Source organism: Haliotis cracherodii, unplaced genomic scaffold, assembly GCF_022045235.1.
Source record: "Haliotis cracherodii isolate W230 unplaced genomic scaffold, xgHalCrac1.p SCAF_5, whole genome shotgun sequence".
NCBI classification, from domain to species: Eukaryota; Metazoa; Mollusca; class Gastropoda; order Lepetellida; family Haliotidae; genus Haliotis; species Haliotis cracherodii.
This window is the reverse complement of record NW_027266308.1, coordinates 63,616,047-63,638,648: the sequence shown is the minus strand read 5'-3', so window position 1 is coordinate 63,638,648 and position 22,602 is coordinate 63,616,047. Positions and strand designations below refer to the sequence as shown.

At 40.0% G+C, this 22,602-nt stretch overlaps 1 protein-coding gene across 3 annotated transcripts in view; it reads right to left on the bottom strand.

The window, feature by feature from the left end:
* LOC139441994 (tyrosine-protein phosphatase non-receptor type 21-like) overlaps window positions 1–22,602 on the bottom strand; it is a 41,624-nt gene that overhangs the window by 5,219 nt on the left and 13,803 nt on the right. For 2 of the 3 annotated variants that reach the window (XM_071222745.1, XM_071222747.1), the window contains 16 exons: window positions 20,425–20,704; window positions 18,822–18,898; window positions 17,953–18,111; window positions 17,018–17,106; window positions 16,068–16,149; window positions 14,449–14,531; window positions 13,171–13,227; window positions 11,289–11,334; window positions 9,586–9,637; window positions 6,848–8,379; window positions 6,043–6,168; window positions 5,034–5,252; window positions 4,588–4,716; window positions 3,971–4,045; window positions 2,163–2,322; window positions 1,104–1,261 (listed from right to left, as the gene is read on the bottom strand). In XM_071222745.1, the coding sequence (XP_071078846.1) occupies window positions 1,104–1,261; window positions 2,163–2,322; window positions 3,971–4,045; window positions 4,588–4,716; window positions 5,034–5,252; window positions 6,043–6,168; window positions 6,848–8,379; window positions 9,586–9,637; window positions 11,289–11,334; window positions 13,171–13,227; window positions 14,449–14,531; window positions 16,068–16,149; window positions 17,018–17,106; window positions 17,953–18,111; window positions 18,822–18,898; window positions 20,425–20,704 (3,324 nt within the window). The remainder of the gene's footprint in view (window positions 1–1,103; window positions 1,262–2,162; window positions 2,323–3,970; window positions 4,046–4,587; window positions 4,717–5,033; window positions 5,253–6,042; window positions 6,169–6,847; window positions 8,380–9,585; window positions 9,638–11,288; window positions 11,335–13,170; window positions 13,228–14,448; window positions 14,532–16,067; window positions 16,150–17,017; window positions 17,107–17,952; window positions 18,112–18,821; window positions 18,899–20,424; window positions 20,705–22,602) is intronic. The other variant, XM_071222746.1, reaches the window with a different exon arrangement.

The following is a 22,602-nucleotide window of genomic DNA, read 5'->3' as shown; positions in this document are numbered from 1 at the left end:
CCGTAATTATCGTTCGGAGTTAAAGTTTTCGAGGTTACATGATGAGAAATCTCATTCCGACTGTCACTTTCATAATCTGGTAAGCGATGCTCTGATTGGTCGGATGAAAGGTCGTTCTGACGTGACCCCTAATGGGATGTCCTCAGATCTTTGTTTAGCGGTAGCGAGAACTGAGGTCTGATTTTAATGAGATTGGGGAACATTGATGGAAGGCAACAAATCTCAAACTAACAGAAAACATACAGATTTGTAAGTACAGAATATGTCACTACCTTCCCTAGGCCTTATGGGTAATTCTTATGTAAATCCTGTGCATACATATTAGACCAGACTGAGACTTTAGCCACTAGTCCGAAACCTGTGTCAAGCAAAATTATGTTTGGTCTAGTAAGATCAGCTAATAAATTTTCGGAACAGACTGTCACACTTATCTACAGATGATGATCAAGGACCTGGCATATAAAGGTGTTTCTTGTCTAATTAATGAACATTCCATACAAGGATTAACAAACATAAGACTACTGAACACGTATACACTTATTGTAATAGCATCATGAACATAGCTGGCATCTCCATGCAACAGGAGGCCACTAAGAAACTACAAGTCTTCGTGGACAAGACAACCACAACCTGTAATTCGTTAATTGATACTACAAATTGGTCTCTGCATACTAAATTCAATCAAAGTAACAATCATGAACAAGATGCATCAAGTGAGTGAGTGAGTGAGTGAGTGGAGTGGAGTGGAGTGGAGTGGAGTGGAGTGGAGTGGAGTGGAGTGGGATGAGTGAGTGAGTGAGTGAGTGAGTGAGTGAGTGACTGTGCAGTTTAACGCCGCTAGAACAGTATTCCAGTTATATCACAGCATGTCAGTTTAATGTGTGAGAAATGCCCGAAGTGATGCAGGTTTCTGACGTTCATACCACTTTTTCGTGAAACCCACGAGCATGGGTATGCTAAAAACATAATCAGGGTGAACCAGGGTACAAACCCACAATCACAGGTTCCTGGCATGCCCAAGGGGCGCAACTCTTCACAGTGAATTACAGCACCTCAGACTACTGTGCCACCCTGCCCCGAGACGCATGTTTTGCTCCACTTACGTGATTGTGTTCCAGGCACCACTTCATCACCATGGTGAGGATGACAACGCCGGTCCTGCCGACGCCAGCGCTGCAGTGGACGATCACGGGGGCCTTCTTCCCACTCCCCTCCTCACTCTCGGCCAAGCGTCTCACAGATTCAATCTCATCAAGAAATCCTGAAGCAAAATACAGGATAATGAAATCATTAAACAATTTGTCTTCTTTGTAGTGTTGCAAAAGATTGTGTACAGCTATAGCTGCCTTTATCAGCTTCTAAACGCCACTCTGTGGAACATCATAAATATTACAAAGATTTCAAAACAGCTATTAATTATTGGTTTGTTGAAATTACAAATAAACCAAAGACACATACTATCATTAATATTTATCCGAGTCGCACCTTTTAATTACTTCACCTACAGTAATATACAGACAGCTCAAGACATAATGGGTACTATTTACAAAATAAACAAATGGAATTCATGTCCTAGTGAAGCAAATATTTCAATATTTAATCCTGAATGACATTACCACTAAATGACAGCATGACAGGGGTTAGATAATGCTGACAAGGTAAAAGGTATAACAAATTAAAAATAGCCTACAACCTTTTTCAACTGAAAACGATTCTTTTGGTTGGAACACTTAACCTCCAAATGGCACACCTGAACATTCTCACCCGTCCTACACTTAAAAAACAATAACATTTCTATCTCTTCTGTATGGACTGTAGGTATAACACGATGCTCCATGTAGGTATAACACGATGCTCCCTGTAGGTATAACATGATGCTCCCTGTAGGTATAACACGATGCTCCCTGTAGGTATAACACGATGCTCCCTGTAGGTATAACACGATGCTCCCTAGATTGACTCTTTATACAATACCAGTCAACACACGAGCTCTTACCTAGAAACAGGGTGGTTGGGTAGCCTAGTGGTTAAAGTGATCGCTTGTCACGCCAAAGGGCCGGGTTCAATTCCCAACAAGGATACAATGTGTGAAGCCCATTTCCCCCAAAGTGATATTGCTGGAGTAGCAGCTTAAAACCATATTCACTCACTCACTTACTTACCTAGAAACCCATAGACATCTTCTGGGCAACCGTGGTCCGGCCAGTCCGTGTACTGCAGGTGCCATATCATCCGCTCCTTGGAGCTGGGCAGATGCCGCACCACGATGCGGCTTGTCACATAGCACAAGGAGTTGTCCGTGAACTCCAGAGTCACCTCGAACTGGACGGATGAGAAATACATTTACAACATTTAAGCAACTTCTTTAGGTGGCATTTAGAAGTTGATATGATGAACAAGGGAGAGAGTTCTATGGATATACATACAACTTCTTTCTTACAATAAATGCAACGTTTCACAAGATAACAGTGTTAAAGTACTCACGGAAAAAAAACCCACCTGTTTTTTCGATCTCAGATTTTAAATAAATGCAGTTAATATACAAAATATAAAAATATTCAAACAACTCAATTAGTACTAATTGGGCCTTGGCTCAAATACAGCGTATCAAAGGTTTTTATGTCTTTTTACACTTAAAAGTGTGTAAAAATATGAACAAAACAGACTATTGTGAAACTGAGCATAACCAGGTGTTAGTAGATCAAGGTGAATGTCCATGACCTATGACACCTTGAAGACGGGTGAAAACAGGTGCTTGAAACCCACGTGCATGTGATTTGTCAGTGGTTAGTGATTTGTGAGTGGCATTGTGGGACAGTGAATCATCGTCAAAATATCAGAACGTAAAACATATTCCCTTCTCAAACAACAGCTTACATGTCATTATTATTATGTACATAAACATAGCTGTTATTTTTATTGTTGTTTTGATAACTTTTTTCCAGGCTAATTTGCATAATGCCTATAGCCTGTTTCTGCCATGTCAATTTGGACTTAGTTTTATTTTTGAATGTTGAAAGTGCCTACAAATTACCTCCTGTCAAGAACATTTTGTATTGAGCACTGAGATAAAACTAGCAAATCCAGACTAGGACTTTTCCAGTTGTTTTGTTATTTCGTATTTACATCTACGTAATGCTTTGTGTCGATTATTAAATCCAGCAAAACAGGTTTTTTTCATTTCCATGAGTACTTTAGTATCTGCACAGAAACATCCCAATCACTGGATTGACTGGTCCAGATTTGATTATTTAGAGATGCCATCATATAGCTTGATAACTGCTTAATGAGACGTCATACAAGAAACAAACAAACATATTTACTAGAAGCAATATGTAATACTTAATACTGATACTTAGTGATAGAAATGAAGACCATCTTCTCGAGCAAGGGAGTTAACTGACTGTAAAAGTCCAGTTTACACCCTTGCTGAACTAGGCTGGAATTCTGGAGTTACATGAGTCTATGCATAGTCCAAACAAAATCGATCAACAAACTAGACATCCGGTTTGTAAACAACATGAAATTCAATGTGCAGATTCTTGATTGACTGCATTTGTAAAGCATGTGTACCGTCAACTGGCCGTCGACAGATATTTTCAAAATCTTTTCATATTTTTAATCAAGGTGCTCAAATGATTTGATGCACTTCACAAGGTAGCACCCATTTTATTACAATATAGATCTTGATTATCGATCAGATCAGATCGTACTGGGCGATCTTGTTTGAAGCAAATGTAATTGATATGAGAGATGGAATCTGATTGCTCAATAGGAGGGACATGGAAGGGACAAAACTTGTAATGGCGACTGATGGCGCTGCGATTGAATCCAGATATTCTGGCCTAGTTCGGCAAGGGAGGAAACTGGACTTTTACAGTCAGTTATCTCCCTTGCCTTGGGAAGATGCGTGAAGACTAAATAGTCCAGCAACACAACAGGTTCTGTGTTTAAAACCCACAATACTTACATCACCAAACACCTGCTTGGTATCTGTTCCTGCTTCTTGAGGCCAGTAAGGATAACACTTGTTCTTCCCAAGTTCCTGTAACCATGGTAACAGAGCTAATAAAATACATCTCATTGTATAACCAAGGGGTGTAGTGTTCATTTACTAAAATTTCCTACTCCCCAAGGGCAGGAACACTACAAGGTTCTACTTGCCAAGTCTGATTTTCAAATTGCCTGCTAAATCAGAGAAATTAAGACAATTTTAATTTTAACAACAAAAGTTCATTATAAACTGAAGCAACAGCTAAGAGGAGATAGAAATAGACAGAATAGAAAAATGACTAGTCAGGTTCTTCATCTGCAGCTGACAAACACATGATGCATCTCCTAAGTTTCAAAGTTAATACCGCCGATTTTCATATTTGCCTAGGGGGCAGTTTAATCATATTTTCCAACTTGTCTGGCACTTCATTTCACTGGTCGGTCAAGTCAGGTATACTTACTGAACACCCCAGTATAGTCATAACATAATACCACACTACATGTTATGTGATGGGGTGAAAAACACTTCACGACAACGAATGCTCTAATCACAAGGCTACCCTAATGTCTTGACTGTGAATGCGCTTGACTCACCGTCAGTGCAGTCAACATGGCGATGACGTTCACATCCTGCTCCCACACCATTTGCCAGAAGTCGGCGACTGTGTTCTCCAGTGGGGCCTGTGTTGCGATGAACCACCAGTCATTGTTTTCTGCTTCGAGCTGGACAAAAACATCATCGGATTTATCATTACAGAACAGCATCATCTCAATTAATATTCTTAGCGGTTATCATGTTGCAAACTGTTCCTTCACAATATCATTCATGTATCACGTACCACCACAAACGGTGACTGGAATGTCAAAATTATCTTCCCATACTAATAACCAATCTTAAAATAATTTTTGACCCAAACTGATCACCGTGATAAAATGTTACTTGAACTGCAGTCAGAATACCGATGTGTCCAAGACAGTGCCAATAATTAATGTGTGTTCTATTTTCTAATTCTGTATCAACAACTCATCACACAATGTACCTTTACGTGAGATGCATTGACATATCCTGATTGGTTGTCCTTCCTTGGAGACAACTTCACCCTTGTGGCATCATAGGGGAGCACATCTTTGAATCTGTTCCTTGATTCGTTGGTGGCAAGTTTGGCAATGGCAAACTCCTGACTTGGGGCTTTCTTGGGGACCTCCTCAAACTCCACAAACACTTGTCCCTCAGAGATCTTACTCTCTAGAATCTTGCGCTGAACACAACACAACAACACACATACACATTCTATATAGATTCTAAAACCTCTGTACAGTTTTTGCAATACTGACAATATCTCATCACAGGCACTATTATGTACACTATTTTGATAAGGTGACAAAAAAAGGAGCAATATATATATATAGAATGCATTCTACAATTGTGTTTTAGCAATATATTACTGGGGAGGATATAAGGATATATTGCTGGTAGGATAAAAAGACATATTGCTGGAAGGATAAAAGAATATATTGCTGGTTGGATATAAAGATATATTGCTGGAAGGATACAAAGATATATTGCTGGGAGGATAAAAGAATATATTGCTGGTAGGATATAAAGACATATTGCTAGGAAGATAAAAGGATATATTACTGGGAGGCTATATAAGGATATATTGCTGGGGGGACATAAGGATATATTACTGGGGGGATATAAGGATATATTGCTGGGGGGATATAAGGATATATCACTGGGGAGGATGGGGAACCAATAACAACTTAATGCACTGCTTATTACATTATAGAATCCAGGTTGAACATATGACAAAACATATGACAACTAATACCTACCAATAAAGAGTCTTGTACTAATTGTAGTTAATTATTTGCCTCAGAGATACCTAAAGAGAATACAAGTATATTCACAGGCCAATGGTATACATCACCAACATATAATGTATCGTATCATTCAAAAGGTCAGTCTGCAATGAACTACTTTCATATGCTTCTAAGAGATTGTATGCTTGTCCTATAGAAAGGTTTGGGATTGTCTCTTGTACATACCCTCTCGTCTTTAGGAGCTCTACTTTCATCGTTCATGAGAGCCAGCACCATTGGTCTTGACAGACTTAAGCCATTCATTGCTGCAACCTTGAGAGGCCCCATGTTAACCCTCTTCACTGTAGCATCCTGGGTAAAAGTCAACAAATACCACGACTGATACATCTGGTCATAAACAAAAGCCTTTATATGGTGAAGTGATCTATAGGTGAGGTGAAATGAGGTTTAACATCACGTCCAGATTATTGCACTTATATAGTGACGTGCATGCATGTGTGTGTGTGGCTGCTTGTACTAGTTTGGACAAATGCTGATTTTATAGTGCCAGCCCACTGAGATACCATGACGCAGTTGAACATAAATACCCCTCTCAGACACAGTTTACGGACTCCGAGCCGACCAGTCCTTGTTTCAGCTCCTTAATGCAGAGTGCCAGGCAGGGTAACAACAAGTACCATATTTTTACGTCTTTCGGCATGATTTGGCTAAATATCAAACCCCGGACCTTCCTCTCCTATCTCCGGGTGGAGGTTCTACCACTAGACCACGGAGACGGTCAAAGTGATCTATAACAAGGCATGTTTTTGATAAAGTTTTTCAATATTCAGATCTTTAAACCATTAATATAATTTTTATTTAATGATCATGATGAGTATGATCATTCACCAAGGAACGTTTCTTTGGGTGTGACCTGGCCAAAAGTAAAATAACTACTTTAAAATGTTTAATATCTACAACCATGTATGCAAAATATTTCCTGTCAAGATAATATCAAACATGACCCCAAGAAACTAAGGGCAAGTCTTACATCAACAGAGCCGATATCGCTGTCCGACCCGTCATCGTTGTCCTGCTGGGAGTTGGTGGAGTCCAAGGACTCGGTGACCTTATGGCCAGCCTCCTCACTGACCTTGGTCATGTCCAGACACTGGATACTTTCAGCATCACTGTCACTCTTCTTGGAAACATTGTCCAACTGCCCTTTACCAGTCTCTCTGGGAGCTATATAAGGAGGGGGAGGCCTCAGGCCAAGCTGGGAGTCAGGTGATGTCTGCTGTTCAACAGGTGACGTCTGCTGAACACTTTTATCCGTCTGCTCCTCTACTCGTGGAAGACTACTTTCTATGTTTGTGGATTTCACCTCAGTGTCCTTCCCGCCATTAGATGTGACATGGATCACTGGCTTCTGCTTACCACTGTTCATTGATCCCGATCTCGCAATCATCATCCGTCGGAAACTTTCTCTCAGAGTTGCTACCTCCTTGGATTTGGAAGGCGGAGGGGCTTCCTTTGGTGCCACTAAACAGACCTGAATCTTCGACTTCTCTGACCCTGCCCTCTCCCGCTTAATACTCTCATTGTCTGAGCTGTCGCTCTCTTTGGCATGAAACGTAGCATAAGAATTTTCACTCGAAGTGTCCTCTTTGTCATGCTCAATCTGAATCACTCTTCCAACATCCTTGGCCACAGGAACAACTTCAGACAGGTTGTCAACACTTTTATCTAATCGTGACTGAGTAGCGAGAGTACTTTTCCCAGAGTTCTGCTGGGGTAGGAGATCCGGAGCCTGATTGGCTGAAGTGATGCCTGTCTGCACAGCCAGGTCAGGAGTGCTACTGCTGGCTCGTGGGTAGGGAGGAGGAGGACGGTATTGGTAGGCGAGAGATTCACTCATCAGGTTGTCTGCATACTGTTCAGGCAGTCCTTGTGTGTTTAGTTCTGGGGAACTGTAAGTTGGGTGGACAGCAAGGTTGTTACCTCTCTCTGCCGATCTGTAAGCGTAATAATTGTGGCCGTCATGGAAAACGTTTGCATAGATTGAATGGCTGTAGTTTCTGATTGCTGCAGCATTAACATACTGCGTCTCACTGGGGTAGGATGACACATGCTGTCTGATCTCTGGCTGACTGTAAGCCACACCCTCGGGATGGGTGTAGATTTGAGAGTTCCCCAGAGTCTGACCACTCACATCAGGCTGTTGCTGCTGATGTTGCTGTTGTTGCTGTTGCTGCTGTTGATGAGTAACACGATGTCTCATGACAGCCTCGTATGTAGGAGCAGGTCTGTAAGCTGGCAACATGGCCGATCTCGGATTATTTTGGGGCACCGGTGTCTGCACTGCTGGTTGCATTGGCGTCTGCTGACCACCATACATGCCACCATGGATGCCAGGGTCACTCTCAGCTCTTGGCGTCTGCTGGACGTCGGGCACGGATTTGTCAAGACTCTGCTGAGAGTTGTTGTAGTAATCTTCAGTCATCATTGCTGCTGATGTCAGCTGCTGCTGGGATTGATGCTGATGTTGCTGCTGTTGTTGATGCTGCTGTTGTTGCTGAAACTCTGTCAAAAAGATGATATTGAGTCAGTGAATCTGTCAACAGCTTCAAAAACAATCAAATATATGTCAAATCTAAATATTTTGTACATTTGTATATCTATACCGCATAAAAGAGTGGGATGATAATGGTTAAAGAAACTGCGCCCCGTTGCAAAAAGCGATATTAGAGGTAATATGATCATAACTCCCATACAAAAAACACATTTACAACAATTGTAGCAATAAGATCGCTTTGTGGAACGTGGTCCTGTACTGGTAATCTTAACCGATGCTTTGTTAAGATAATAATAATAATAATAATTGATTTGTAAAGCGCCTGATATCCATCGACAGTTGCTCACTGGCGCTGTGACAAAGTTAAAATGTAATGTCTATGTACATATGCCAACAATCAGGAGATCTATTGAAAAGCTGAAGTGAAGAAGTGGGTTTTGAGGAGAGACTTAAACGTCTCCTTAGAAGAAGAGTTTCTCAGATTCAAAGGCAAAGAGTTCCATAACTGTGGACTGCAAAAGGAGAAGGCACGGTCAGACATAGCAGAAGTAGACAGAGGCTGATACAGTAGAGTTCCACCAGAGGATCGGAGAGGACGCTCTGGAGAGTACAGGGATATAAGATCTTTGAGATAGTCTGGATAGTCGCTATTGTTGAGGCTAACATAACCAACCCCATAGTCAATACAGCTGATTACAGCTGAGTAACAGAGTCACTGTCAACAACATATTAGCATACCAAGTGACTACGTAACTACTTGATAGATCACATAACATTATATTTGCAAGCAAGACTTGTGTGGTTAGGATTACCAATTACTGTTGACCACGATACAGGACAGAAAAGACACAGTTAATTCAACGCCTACTCAATCTTAAGGATCCCTGTTAGTAGTGTCACCTCAGTAGACTTCTGAACCAAGTTCCTCAGGACAAGCTGGATGGGAGATAGTGACCTATTTCTACACCAGCACCAATACAGTGAGTGAGTGAGTATGGTTTTACGCCGATTTTAGCAATATTCCAGCAATATCGCAGTGGGGGACACCAGAAATGGGCTTCACACATTGTACCCATGTCGGGAATCGAACCCGGGTCTTCGGCGTGACGAGCGAACGCTTTAACCACTAGGGTACCCGACCGCCCCAGCACCAATACATGGTTGTCACCTACACCATCATTTTATGGCTGGTCGACACAGAAATACCATCTTACCTTGGGAGTACCTTTGTTCTTGTAGGTAAACCAGGGATGTCTGTGAGTTTGTCTGAGAAACAGAACAGAAACAAAGTGAAAATACACTAATTCATAATGCAGTGTTACATAACTTTACAGTCTCATCAAAATGTTGAAATTGGTTTAAAGATCAATTATAATTTATTTTCACTTACTGTTTAGTTCATTGGAATATGAACCTTCATAGATTGAGGGACAAACTGTATGAAGTCGGAGCTTGTGATGACATTCATACAATGTTTGGCTCTCTCTATGAAGGTTTAGACACCAATGAACTCACACAAAGTGAAAGTCAATTCTTATAATTTTTAAATCAGTATTTTTCACCTCGAAGGACGTAGACCTTGCTCTATACACAATTATATTAAGTATGTGTGACTTCTTATTTACATTGACAGCCATACAACGACCAACTGTATCATAGAATGAAATAGTTCCCCAGGAGAGGTGACATGAGGAGATGTATGCTCACAGTGACATCTTTTGTAGTTTCATTACAACAAATGTATTCGAATATTATCATTATTAGATGAGAAAGGTCTGTTAAGAACTACCCCAGCAAGTCGTGTCGTAATACATTTACATCAAGTGCAAAACATCAAAATGGCTGACACGCTAAACATGAAGGAGAGAATTCCAAAGTTGTTACTGAACCTTTATAGATTACAAGTGTTAGGCTCGTTATCATTTCTCAATTGGCCTATCATTGAAAAATGTGTCAAATAGAAACTAAGGTAAATTCATAGATTGCTGTAGTGAGTGAGCATGGTGCTAGGGAATTCATGCTTGGGAATTCCCGGGGTGAATGTAGTGAAAGTAGTCCACCAGTGTTTACATCATTTCACGAGTACAGTCAAAATGTGTCGTTCATATACAAATATACAATGAACTTCAGTCATGTGACCGATGTTTCATCCAATGGAAAAGCTGTATATTGTGTAACCTCACATGATAGAAATTATAACATCAACATTTTTTAACTTTTGGTGTGAGAGAGGAAGTGTAAGAAGTAAGTTTGTTCACAGAAACCAGTCCTACAAGTCTTGAAATAACTTTGAAAATAGAATGCATTACATTAACATCCAGCATGAGGATAGTTTTACACCAGTCTTAGCAATATTTCCAGCAATATCACAGTAGTGGCCAACAGAAATGGACTTCACAGACTGAACCCATGTGGTAAATTAAACCCGTTCCACAAAGCAATCATAGAACTCCGACTAATGTAAGCCTATGTAAAAAATATGGAAGTCATGATGTCTCATAACGCTAAGCTTGCTTTGTGCTCTGATCCCTGAGCCATCACATGATCAATGTGACTGGTGTTTGTTGGTTTGTTTGTTGTTGTTTAACACCGCACTCAGCAATAATCAGGCTATATGAAGGCAGGCTGTAAAAAATCAAGTCTGGACCAGACAATCCAGTGATTGACATCATGAGCATCCATCTACGCAACTGGGATATGATGACATGCATCAACCAAGTCCGCGAGCCTGACCACTGATTCTAATGACAAGCATAGTCACCTTCTTATGGCAAGCACTAGTTGCTGAAGACCTATTCTAACCTGAATCTTCACGTACGACATGACAAGTAAACACTTTAACCCACCAGGCACTGTAAACAGTAGTGATACACACACCATATGACACATGGCACAACCCTTGTCGGGTGCAACCTACCAGTTCCTGGGAGTCGGACTGAGGCAGCATGACCTGCTGGACATCCCTGGAACACAGGAGAACACGTTAGTCACGTTTAATGAGTGAGATGGGTTTAACGCCACTTTTAACAGTATTCCAGTCATATTACGCTGTGTCAGCTTACTGTTGGAGGACAGCCCGAAGTGATGCAGGCCTCAGATATGCAGCAACTTCACAGAATGGTACCCAATAATAACATACAAATGACACTAATGTGGGAAGGGAACTCAGGTCGTAGGCGTGACTAGCAAACACTTCAATCTCTAGGCTACCCTGGTGTCTCCATGGTTTACTAGGAAGTAGAAAGGTAAGTCCAGTCATCACTGTGTCATGAATAGTGGTATGAGTATATTGCTGCATGCATAGTTACAATTCGGATGCCAGTTGACCACCTGAAGGCAAAGTAATACAGCTGTTCAACTTTGTTATCATGAATAACATACCATATTCCCGAGTCCAATTCCACCCTTGTCGAACCAGGCTGGAACTATGGAGTTACATTTTGACTGGACTAGACATAGTCCAATGAAATTTGTGTAATGAACTAGACATCCTGTTCATAAACAACGTGGATTTCAACGTGCAGATTTCGGTCAACTGCAGGATTTGCAAAGCATGTGTACAGCCAACAGGGCATTGACAGATATTTTGTAAATCTTTTCATGTTTTTAATCAAGGAGCTCAAGTGATTTGATGCACTTTGCCGGGTAAGACACGTTTTGTTACAATATAGATCTTAATTATTGATCATTTTGTTTGAAGCCAAAGCCTCGGGAAGATGATAACATACATGATTATCAGCTAGTAGTATCACTGAGTGCATGAATGAAGTGTTCTTCACAGCATCTTGACAATGTAATGCAATGAAGGCTATGAATGTAGAAAGCACCAACTTATGCCATCTCATCATCACTAACATCTTCCTGAGGCAAGGGAGTTTACTGACTATAAAAGTCAAGTTTCCACCCTTGCCGAACTAGGCTGGAGTTTCTGGGCTTGATCGTAATGCCACCAGTGGCTATTACGAATTATATTCCCTTCTATGACCCCCAACCAATCAGATTACATCTCTCACATCACTTGCATTTGCAAAATGGCGGCGCCCGATCAAGACGATCTGATCAATGATCAAGATCTTTAATTTAGTAATAAAATGGGTCTTACCAAGCGAAGTGCATCAAATCACTTGAGCACCTTAATCAAAAGCATGAAAAGATTTGAAAAGTATCTGTTGACGCCCCGCTGGTGGTCGACATGCTTTGCAAATCCTGCAGTTGAAATCCATGTTGTTTACAAACCGGATGTCTAGTTTGTTATGCGATTTTGATTGGACTATGCATAGACTCATTAGTCCAGCCAAAAAATAACAGATTTCCAGCCTAGTTCGGCAAGGGTGGAAACTGGACTTTTATAGTCAGTAAACTCCCTTGCTCGAGAAGATGCATCACTGAGTACTGAGTAGAGACATGAAAATCACTCATAATCAAAAGGTAAGTCTCCAGTACAGAAACTAAAAGGGCATGCTCAAGCAAAGTCAAGATGATTCCACAACAACCTCTTCTTGCTAATGTGCCTTGCTAAAGCAGTACCTAGGCACATTCATGAACATTATTTTTTCATTTTGAATATGAGGTGACAGATTATCAGATGTACATACATAAGAGGAAATACTGTAACATTCAAACATGGTATACACATGTTATACACTAGGACATAATTGTTCACATCATCACACTACATTTAATGAGCTTTAATAGATCTCCTTATCATGCACTGCCATTAAGGTGATGAGAATGTACACAGAATACTGAGTTAGTATGTAGCATGTTGACCACATCTACAACATCCAACTATAGCTTACGGTTGAATCGCTGCTTCATGTTCGTTACTAGCGAGATGAAGATCAGTCAGGCTGCCACTGAAACAAATACAACATGCAGGACAAGATGCTCAGATGAATGGAAGATGCACACTCCTTGCTGTGAGTACTGTCAGTAGTGTGTCTAGTTCCTTGCTGATTATCAAATATTCTGTGGTGATCTTTGAATTAGACACCCCTCAATGAATCCTATGACAGCACGACAAGTCTGACATCCTGATTGTTTTCTCATTCTCTTACCGTATTCACCATATTGAATGTTCACATTTTTTTATGAAAGTGAACACCAGAAACAGTATGTAATAATGTATAATGTTTCAGAACGGTTTTAATAAGCGCCTTCCACTGCCAAGAGAATTTATTACGGTGAATACTGTAAATTACCCTTCTATGTGCCCAGGCCTTCCCTATCATTCAAGCTCCCACATAAGTAAAATTTGATATTTTATCATGAAATTAGAATAAAGTTATGACCCTTAGATTGCGCTATCTGAAAGAAATAGACTTGTGCAACCCAAGGGATGTGACTTTATTACTTCAGTTTTATGTAAGGATGAGTTACTGGTTTGACCTGGGAACTAAAAATATTGTTTTTAACCAATTGTGAATCGCATCACGTTCCCAACAGAGAGAGTGCATCTGGAGCTATCTACATGCACAAGACTTGCACCAATACAATATGCATACATAAAACACAATCAAGCTCTGTATCTCCTCAACTGGAGGTATTTGTAACACATCTGATCAAATAATTTGGAAAAGACTTCTCTAAGTCACTTGTACAGACAATGATATTTCAGGGATGTCTTAACTGTTTCTAGGTTCCTAGGTAACCATAGAAACATTTTGTACAAAAAACAAAGCAACGACTTCATAAAAGTTTCACTATCTGTTCATGTTGAATATATCATACATCTTTGCTGTGCTGCTAATTCCTACCCTTGTTCTACAAGACGACTGTACAAATAAAGACAGACAATACTTCTCCATGCTTATTGGCCCCTGTTCTATAAGAGGACTTTACAATCAATATGAGAACCATTTTCACCATGCTTCATCTACCACTGTCACACATGCCTATTACAGTACTGAAGGAAAACACAAGACTTGTTATCGGTAATTTGCTGTTAATAGTCAAACATACTCAAAGTCAGCATGCGACACATTCACAAAATTAGTTGCCATGGTAACAATGCAGTTTTTAATCATGAAGATGAATGTTACTTTGTTAGGTTATTGATTATCTCCTTTCCCCCTTACTTGAGGTTGCTCTTGCTTGACTTGTAGAACTTGAGCTGCAGCTGTGCCATACGCGAGAAATACTTGGCATTGTCCGAGTCCTCCTGCAAAAACAACATTCATTAGACTGTGGTGATTCACGGAAACCTGAACAGTAAACACTGTTAAGAAAGCCACAAGAATACACACAATTCATACTACATATACCTGGAACATTATCAGAGCTCCAGATAAGCTGCGTATCTGCGTAAAATACGCATCAGAAATGCAGAAATATGCAGTAAAATAAATCCAAGCGTATCAAATACGCAACAATCATTACAGATATGCTACAAAAATAAAACTTGTGTGTATCATCAAAATATTGTGAAGTAACCCTGCGTATTTGATTAGCAAATCAGCAAATTATTTTGAAATTATAAACAGGCATTCCGTCAACCTTGCCAAACTCCACGATGACAGTTACATCATGATCATTTGCCATCACACTTTCTTGTGGAAGTATCATAGTATTTTTGAGTCCTATGAAACTCTCAAACCCACACGACACCAGTTTGCAGGGACTAGATGAATAGTGTTTTTAAATATTTAACTTAAATACCCACATGTGTAAAAACTAGTGGGTAACAGAAATTTGAATACCCAGATAGAATTACTGATACCCAATGATTTTAAAATGCATGGGTAAAATACCCACAACACCAAAAGCTTATCTGGAGCTCTGATTATATACCTAGAGGGGCTTTCAGTCAGTGCTGAATAAGGTTTACAGAGTAAGATATGACATAACCAAATATTAAAAGCATATACAGTCCATCATTACACTGACATATTTGTTTTAAATATTCACATTCAATTGACCTGAATCCAATATTTCAGACATCCACACTTAGAAAAAATCAAAACATTTACATTTTTTACTGAAACAAATGAAACCTGTACAGTTTCCTTCTGCTTGTAAGTCATAAAATCAATGTTATGGGGAGGGGTCATAATCAATGACCAGTATGATTACTTTTTTTAAATGTTTTAAATGTTCCTCCACTAATCACACTTAAAACACATCTGTGACTCTTTTGTTTAACGGTCCATCATCTTTCACAAATGGAAATTTGATTGTCAATTGTTTATACCTACATAATCAATTCATTGAATTAACAGAGCACTGAATTATTTAAACACTCAAGTGAACAATTACAAATTTTGTCAGGAAGTGTGTCGTCAGTGGTGCTCGAACATGCATTGTTTGATTTAAGGAAGTGTAATAGTCAAACTCAGATACGGCGACACATGACAGAACAGAGTGAAATTAACTATTAAATACTTTCAACTGAGTGAGTGAGGATTTACGCTGCATGCAGAAATCTCCCAGCAATATCACAGCGGGGGAACACCAGAAATGGGCTTCACACAATGTACCCATGTGGACATTCAAACCAACGTCTTCGGTGTGATGAGCGAACGCTTTAACCACTAGGCTATCCCACTACCCCTAAATACCTTCAAATATTTACATAATCCTTAAAGACAACGAGAATATAAGTACATTGTTGTATTACATTATCTTACCTACACCTTCCTGTACGAAAAACAAAATGTCCTATCACCCCTACCGATTACTAAAGCTTTGCACAACTCACCATCTGGTATTGGCCTGAACTCTTGGAGGTGTCAATTCCTATCATCTTCTTGTTCTGTGACAACTTGGCTATTTCTCCCCACCTGTAAATAAGACAGCGATTACCTTCACGGATACCAACACTCCTGGAGAGTTGTCTCCCCTGGACACTGATGCTTATCCCATTCCGAGAAATGCAGTATGTCTGGTTTGTTGTCGTTAACAAATAACTGGTTCACATGGGTATTAACTGGTTCACATTGGTATTAACTAGTTCACATTGATACTGACTGGTTCAAATTGGTATAAACTGGTTCACATTGGTATAAACTGGTTCACATTGGTTGGTTCACACTGGTATTAACTGAATCACATTGGTATTGACTGGTTCACAAAGGTATAAACTGGTTCACATTTGTTGGTTCACATTGGTATTAACTGGTTCACATTGGTTGGTTCATATCGGTATTAACTGATTCACATTGATATTAACTGGTTCACATTGATATTGACTGGTTCACATTGGTATTAACTGGTTCACATTGGTATTAACCAGTTCACATTGATATTAACTTGTTCACATTGGTATTAACTGGTTCACATTGGTATTAACAGCAATGCAGCTACATCAGGGTTGATGACACTAACAATGGACTTCACAATTTTGACCCTCATTAGGAATTAAACCAAGTCTTATATTGAACCTATCAGCAACTGGGGCACACCATCACCTGAAAGTCTTACGGCAAGCATGGTATTCAAGAAAGCTATTCTGACCTAGAATCCCAACAGCCTTGAACCGATTGAACCAGGGATTCATATTGTGCACAACGCGCACCAAGCCGACCAACCGGATCCATTTGGTGGCCTCTTACGACCAGCATGGGTTGCTCGGGATCAATTCTAACCTGGAATCCCCATTGGGCAAAACACAATTGTAGACAGGAGAGTACAGGACACGTAGGACCTCACCTGAAGAAGATAGGAGCCTGTCCATCAAGGTAGCGGGCAAAGATGCCTGTCACAGACGAGCCCAGGTACAACTCCTTCCCCCGGTCATCCTGCAATAACCACACAAGATGTTACCAGTGAGTTGAAGGCAACACCTCTACACCTGTACATCCGACTACTGACCTTGTTGATACAATCATGTAGCACATTTATCATTTCACGTTTACAAGTAACAAAGTCTTAATTTGAGTGAAATATTGATTATCTATCTTGTTATGGACAGAGCACTCAATAAGGTAACTCAAAATGAGAGCATGGTTAATAGTGACATGACAATCCGGTGATTTGTAGAGGGTTGTTTGACAAGATGATGACTGGCCATCCAGATCTTTGTACATGGGTGAGTAGGGTAGGGTTTAAGCAATATTCCAGTGGAAATGGCCATCATTGCACATTGCACAAATATGTGGAATCAAACCAAGGCCTGTGGTATGATGAGTGAACGCTTTTACTACTAGGCTACTCAAGAGTATGTGACAAGGTAGGTTGAGATATACTGAGACAGACATCATATCAAATACCCTACACACGCACCTCAACCAAAGCTCTCTCAGCTAGGGGGGAACTGTTCTTAACAGAACAGTCATTAAGAAAACAATATTTTTTGTTATTAGGTAAGATTGTTGTACTTATATAGCAATGTGCATGTGTGCGTGTGCGAGAGCGCATCTGCTTGTACTAGTCCAGACTAATGCCAATTTTATAGTGCTAGCACACTGAGATACCATGCCACAGTTTTAACATGAATACCCTACTCAGACAGAGCACACTGACTCCGAGCCGACAAATCCTTGCTTTAACCCCTTTAGCCCCTGCCAAGCGTATGCTCTACCACTAGACCATGGAGGCAGTCGTTTGTGGTAAGAGGGTACGAGACTTGTATGACCCTGACTTACTTTAGCAGTGTAGTATTCCATGCCGTATCCGTCCATGAGCTGCACCTCCTTTACGTACTGTATCTCGGCCTTCAGCGGGTGGTAACCCTGGAGACTAGAATGCATGTTCAGGGCCTCCATCAGCAGCTCCAGGAGGGTCTGTTCGTTCTTTGTCATCGTCTGTGGCAGAGAAAAAAACTTGTTTTGGAGATACTTAGCTTATACCATAAAGGCTTTCATCTTTTACGACCATTACTAGTTTGATGTCTGCTCATATTATACACGAGACATATTTTACCAGGAGAGAGAGAGAGAGAGAGAGAGAGAGAGAGAGAGAGAGAGAGAGAGAGAGAGAGAGAGAGAGAGAGAGAGAGATTTTATGTCACAATAAGCAATATCACCAAGACATGTCAAGGTTGAAGCACCAAGAATAGGTTTGACACAGTAGACACCTTGTGAGGAATCAAACTCAGGCATTCAACCTGACAAGCAAACTACTTTACCACTTGGCTACCCAACCATCTCTTCAGACACTAAACATGTTGGCTAGCTCAATCTTACATGAACCCCTATGTTACCATCTGAATGACACCTGCTTGACATGTTTGTGTAATGATTTTCTTCACTTATTCAGTGTTAGAAACTAACAGTTTTAGACCACTAGTCCTTATTATGATAACATATAGCAAAACCCTTAAAAAGGACAAATTTCTACCAGTCCTTATGATTCCTTAACTATTGGGCAGTTTGGCAAGGACTATAGGACTAGTGCCAATTTCTAACACTGCTTATTCCAGTTATTGGTGAGTCAGTGAACACAAATAACGAGTGTCACAACCACAATGCAAGCACTCATTCCACACCTATCTAATAGGGGTACAGAAACCCACCTTCGGAAACAGCTGAATCTTGTTGTCTTTGAAGAAATCCACAGTATGACGTTCATAATCATAGTCTCCATATTCAGCTGAAAATACAATAGAACTCATGCAAAACCTAAAATTAAACATTGCTGACAGCAAATGTCTTAAAAATTGGTATGTTTACCTTCACATCATTCTCATCCCATCTCAGGACAAACCCTTTGCATAAACACTAACCTACTAATGTCAGACATTGTTTAAGCTATAAACATAGAACAAAACATGGTTACAACACAAGCGCCACAAATATTCACAACGAACATTTTCACAAGAAAATAAACGAGTAATGTGAATATGGAACATACACATATTTTAACGTTAGAGAAACAGGTGATGTAAAAAAGACCAAACATATTATAACAGGGGAACGTAAGACGCAACGTGCAGACGAAACACCCCCGTAAGTATAAAGAGAAGGAAAAAAGTTTCCTTTTGGCAGGAAAAATATTTCCGAGCGTAGTTAAAGCAAACGCCCTCAATAGATACGGTTTATATGCTTTTAATAAACAGTAATAAATATCAACAGTAATAAATACGCACATGCTGCATGAGGTAATTGAATCTCTGTGGTATATTTCGCTATAAGAGCAGTTGTGGGAGACAACAGCCTCGGTATAACAGTGGTAACTTAATATAATTATACAGTTAACATCAAACCTTGATGAAATACCGGTGATAAATATCAGCAACATACGTGACACAAGTCTGTACTGAAAGCTGCGGATAAATACTGCCACTTGTAACATGTGTAATACATGTATATGATTCACATTGATCTAATCTCGCCTATCACCAGAACTCTTAAGTTGGGATCAAACAAACTTCAAATATACCTGAAGTATTCATGCAGAATAAAATTTATTACGATTGTGTTATAAGGGCTTAAAGTGCAACTGCACTAAATCCAATTTGTTGGCAGAGATCAATCTACTGCTTCTTTCATCTGTTCTATGAATACCAATTATCAAAGACACCCACGTTCATACAAGCACACTGACCTGCCATTGAGGGATTACTTGCCAGCATTTCAATGTCAACTGAGTATGGCAAACATGCACTATGTTAACTTAGCATGTGCTTCTGCTAGGGCGGGTCGATAATCGGAATTATCATCGATGGGAAGAAATATGATTATTGATATGAAATTGTTGTCATCATAATAACTTACATTAACTATATTGATGAAATAAAGTTTAGATTAACCAAAAATTTGAATTATCGAAGATAGAAAGCAACTGTTTTTGTTATATCTCAAATGTCCACAAAGTAATCTATGCACAAATGTGTCACTGCTCACCAGTGGCATGAAATATGTTGATTTCATTCAGGACTTTTTGCATATTTGCATAAAGTTATTTCTCAAATACTTATTGAAAATTGACCATAATTTAGTTAATGATTATCGATCTCTATAACCTATATTGATGCTCGACCCTATGTTTTGTTCACTTTGTGGCTTGGGCATAAGGTGCAACCCTCACCGCCTTTTCCAAAATTCTGCCTCTGGCATTCCCTCTTCTACAAGACCCTCTACAACACCACAAGCATGTGGAATAGTCTGCGTACATACCTTGTAGACTGAAGGTAGCCAGACGCAGAGCTTGTTCGTAGCTGGTCGGCACACGGCCATCTATGACATCGTTCTTGAGCTGCAGGTAGTAGTGGAACCTGGCTGTGTCGTCGGGGATCTTGTGTGCACCGGCCACGTAGAACATGACCCCGAAGTAGAGGCAAGGAGGCTGATGGGAAGCCTCGGCCATCTTGTCCAGCTGTTTCTTCAGGGGCTTGCTGAGGTCCACCCATTGGAACTGGAGCTTCTTGGTGATGAACCGCAGCCCGAAGTAGTGCGTCTGTGGGAGGGAACATGTCAGACGTGACAGAAACATACAGGTTTATATGACTTGAAAAGAAATCCACAAGACTTAAGTTTTGGAAACTTTAGTATAAGATGGCAATTAGAAAGAGAATGAGTTGGTAGAGAGACGCACATGGTGAAAGCTCGGAATGTTACTGTGCATGTAATTGACCCAGTTGTTGGTCGTAACCATAGAGATGCTCGGGTGTGTTCGCGTAAATGTTTTTGTTTAGAAGCTGGAAACAGGGTTCAAGCACATTTCCACATAGGATCAAAGAAAAAAGGAGAAATACATGATGTGAGATAGTATCAAAGTTTGGTATTTTTTGCAGTGTTCAAAATTAAGCATGGAATTCAAGGGGTCTTTGGAATAGCCCTAATGTCGAAAGATAATATACCCCTATATATAAAATAATATACCCCTGCTGCTATTTTCTGTAAACAATCATTTCTAATATACAATGACATACACAAGAAAATATGGACTGTCATTGCATATTTTAAGTAAAAGTACGTTCATAGGGGGGACCTTATAAAGATAATTTACAGATTGGTCAAGAAGTTGGTTTGCAAGTGCTTATTAGAGCGTTTAATAACACAGTAAGTGAATACACAAGGTAATCTTAATCCCTAGATATAAAACAATGCCTAGCAGAACAATAAATACTATTTAAACGGTAAATAAACATGTCTGGTGATTTTTTATCTCAAATTTCGAATTTGTACTGACGAAGTTTCTCAGCACCCGTTCGTTTGCCGGACTTCGCTGAAAGGGTACGGTGTAAATTTTTTCTGCGCATAATATTCAAATTTCTTTTTGACCTCAAGGACCTTTAAAATTACCCCCACTTTTGAAAGTCCAGGTAAAAGCCAGCAACAAGCAAGGGGGACTGGTGACCTACCCCTACGAAGTGTTCCCGTTTACCGGTAATAACCAGTTTTTTACCGGTAAAATTAGGCTTGGACCGGTAATTCATGAGACTGCGAGTCCCTGTGGACCGGCAAATAAAGTACCTAATAAATCCTTGTTGTTGAACAAAACATCGGTGAGAGTTATATAAGCAGCTTGTCTGTTACCATCAGGGTTTCTGTTTGTCTATTTCTAGGTTAAATATTCATGTGTAGCGAGTTCGTCTCGAAATATTTAAAAAAAAGAAGAGAAAATTGTGACTAAAGCTTGAGTGAATGACGTTTAGATCTAACTAAGTTACATCAGAGATGTCATCTTTGCACTGAACAGGATGTTGAACAAATTAAAACCAAATAGTTTTTATATGTTTTTCTATTTGTTGAAAGTTGGGACTGACACAAAATGGTGGGGACTGGTAATTTTTAGAGTTGCAGGCCACAAGGACTGGCAGTTTCAAAAGCCAGCTACGTAACCCAGGAATCCCAATATTGGAATATTTCGGCTGCTGTATTTGTTTGCATATAGGCATGATAGGTAAGGTTGGTTGGTTTGTTGTTTTACGCCACACTCAGCAATATTACAGCTGTATGACGGCGGTCTGTAAATAATTGAATCTGGACCAGACAATCCAGTGATTGATATCATGAGCATCGACCCACACAATTGGGATCGATAACATGCTTCAAACAAGTCAGCCAGTCTGACCACCCGATCCCGTTAGTCACCTCCTACAACAAGCATAGTCGCCTTTTACGGCAAGCATGGGTTGCTGAAGACCTATTCTACCCAGATCTTCACGGGTCATTTAGGTAAGGGCTTAGTAACCATGGTAACACTGGCATACAGCCTACACAGGTTGCGATTTGGCACTGAAATTTGCAGCATTATAGTAAACATGGCTCATACGAGTGAACCTTGTGAGCCTTAATTCAAAGCTTAATCTCTTTAACTATGAACATTTTTTAACACATCTGCCTACAATG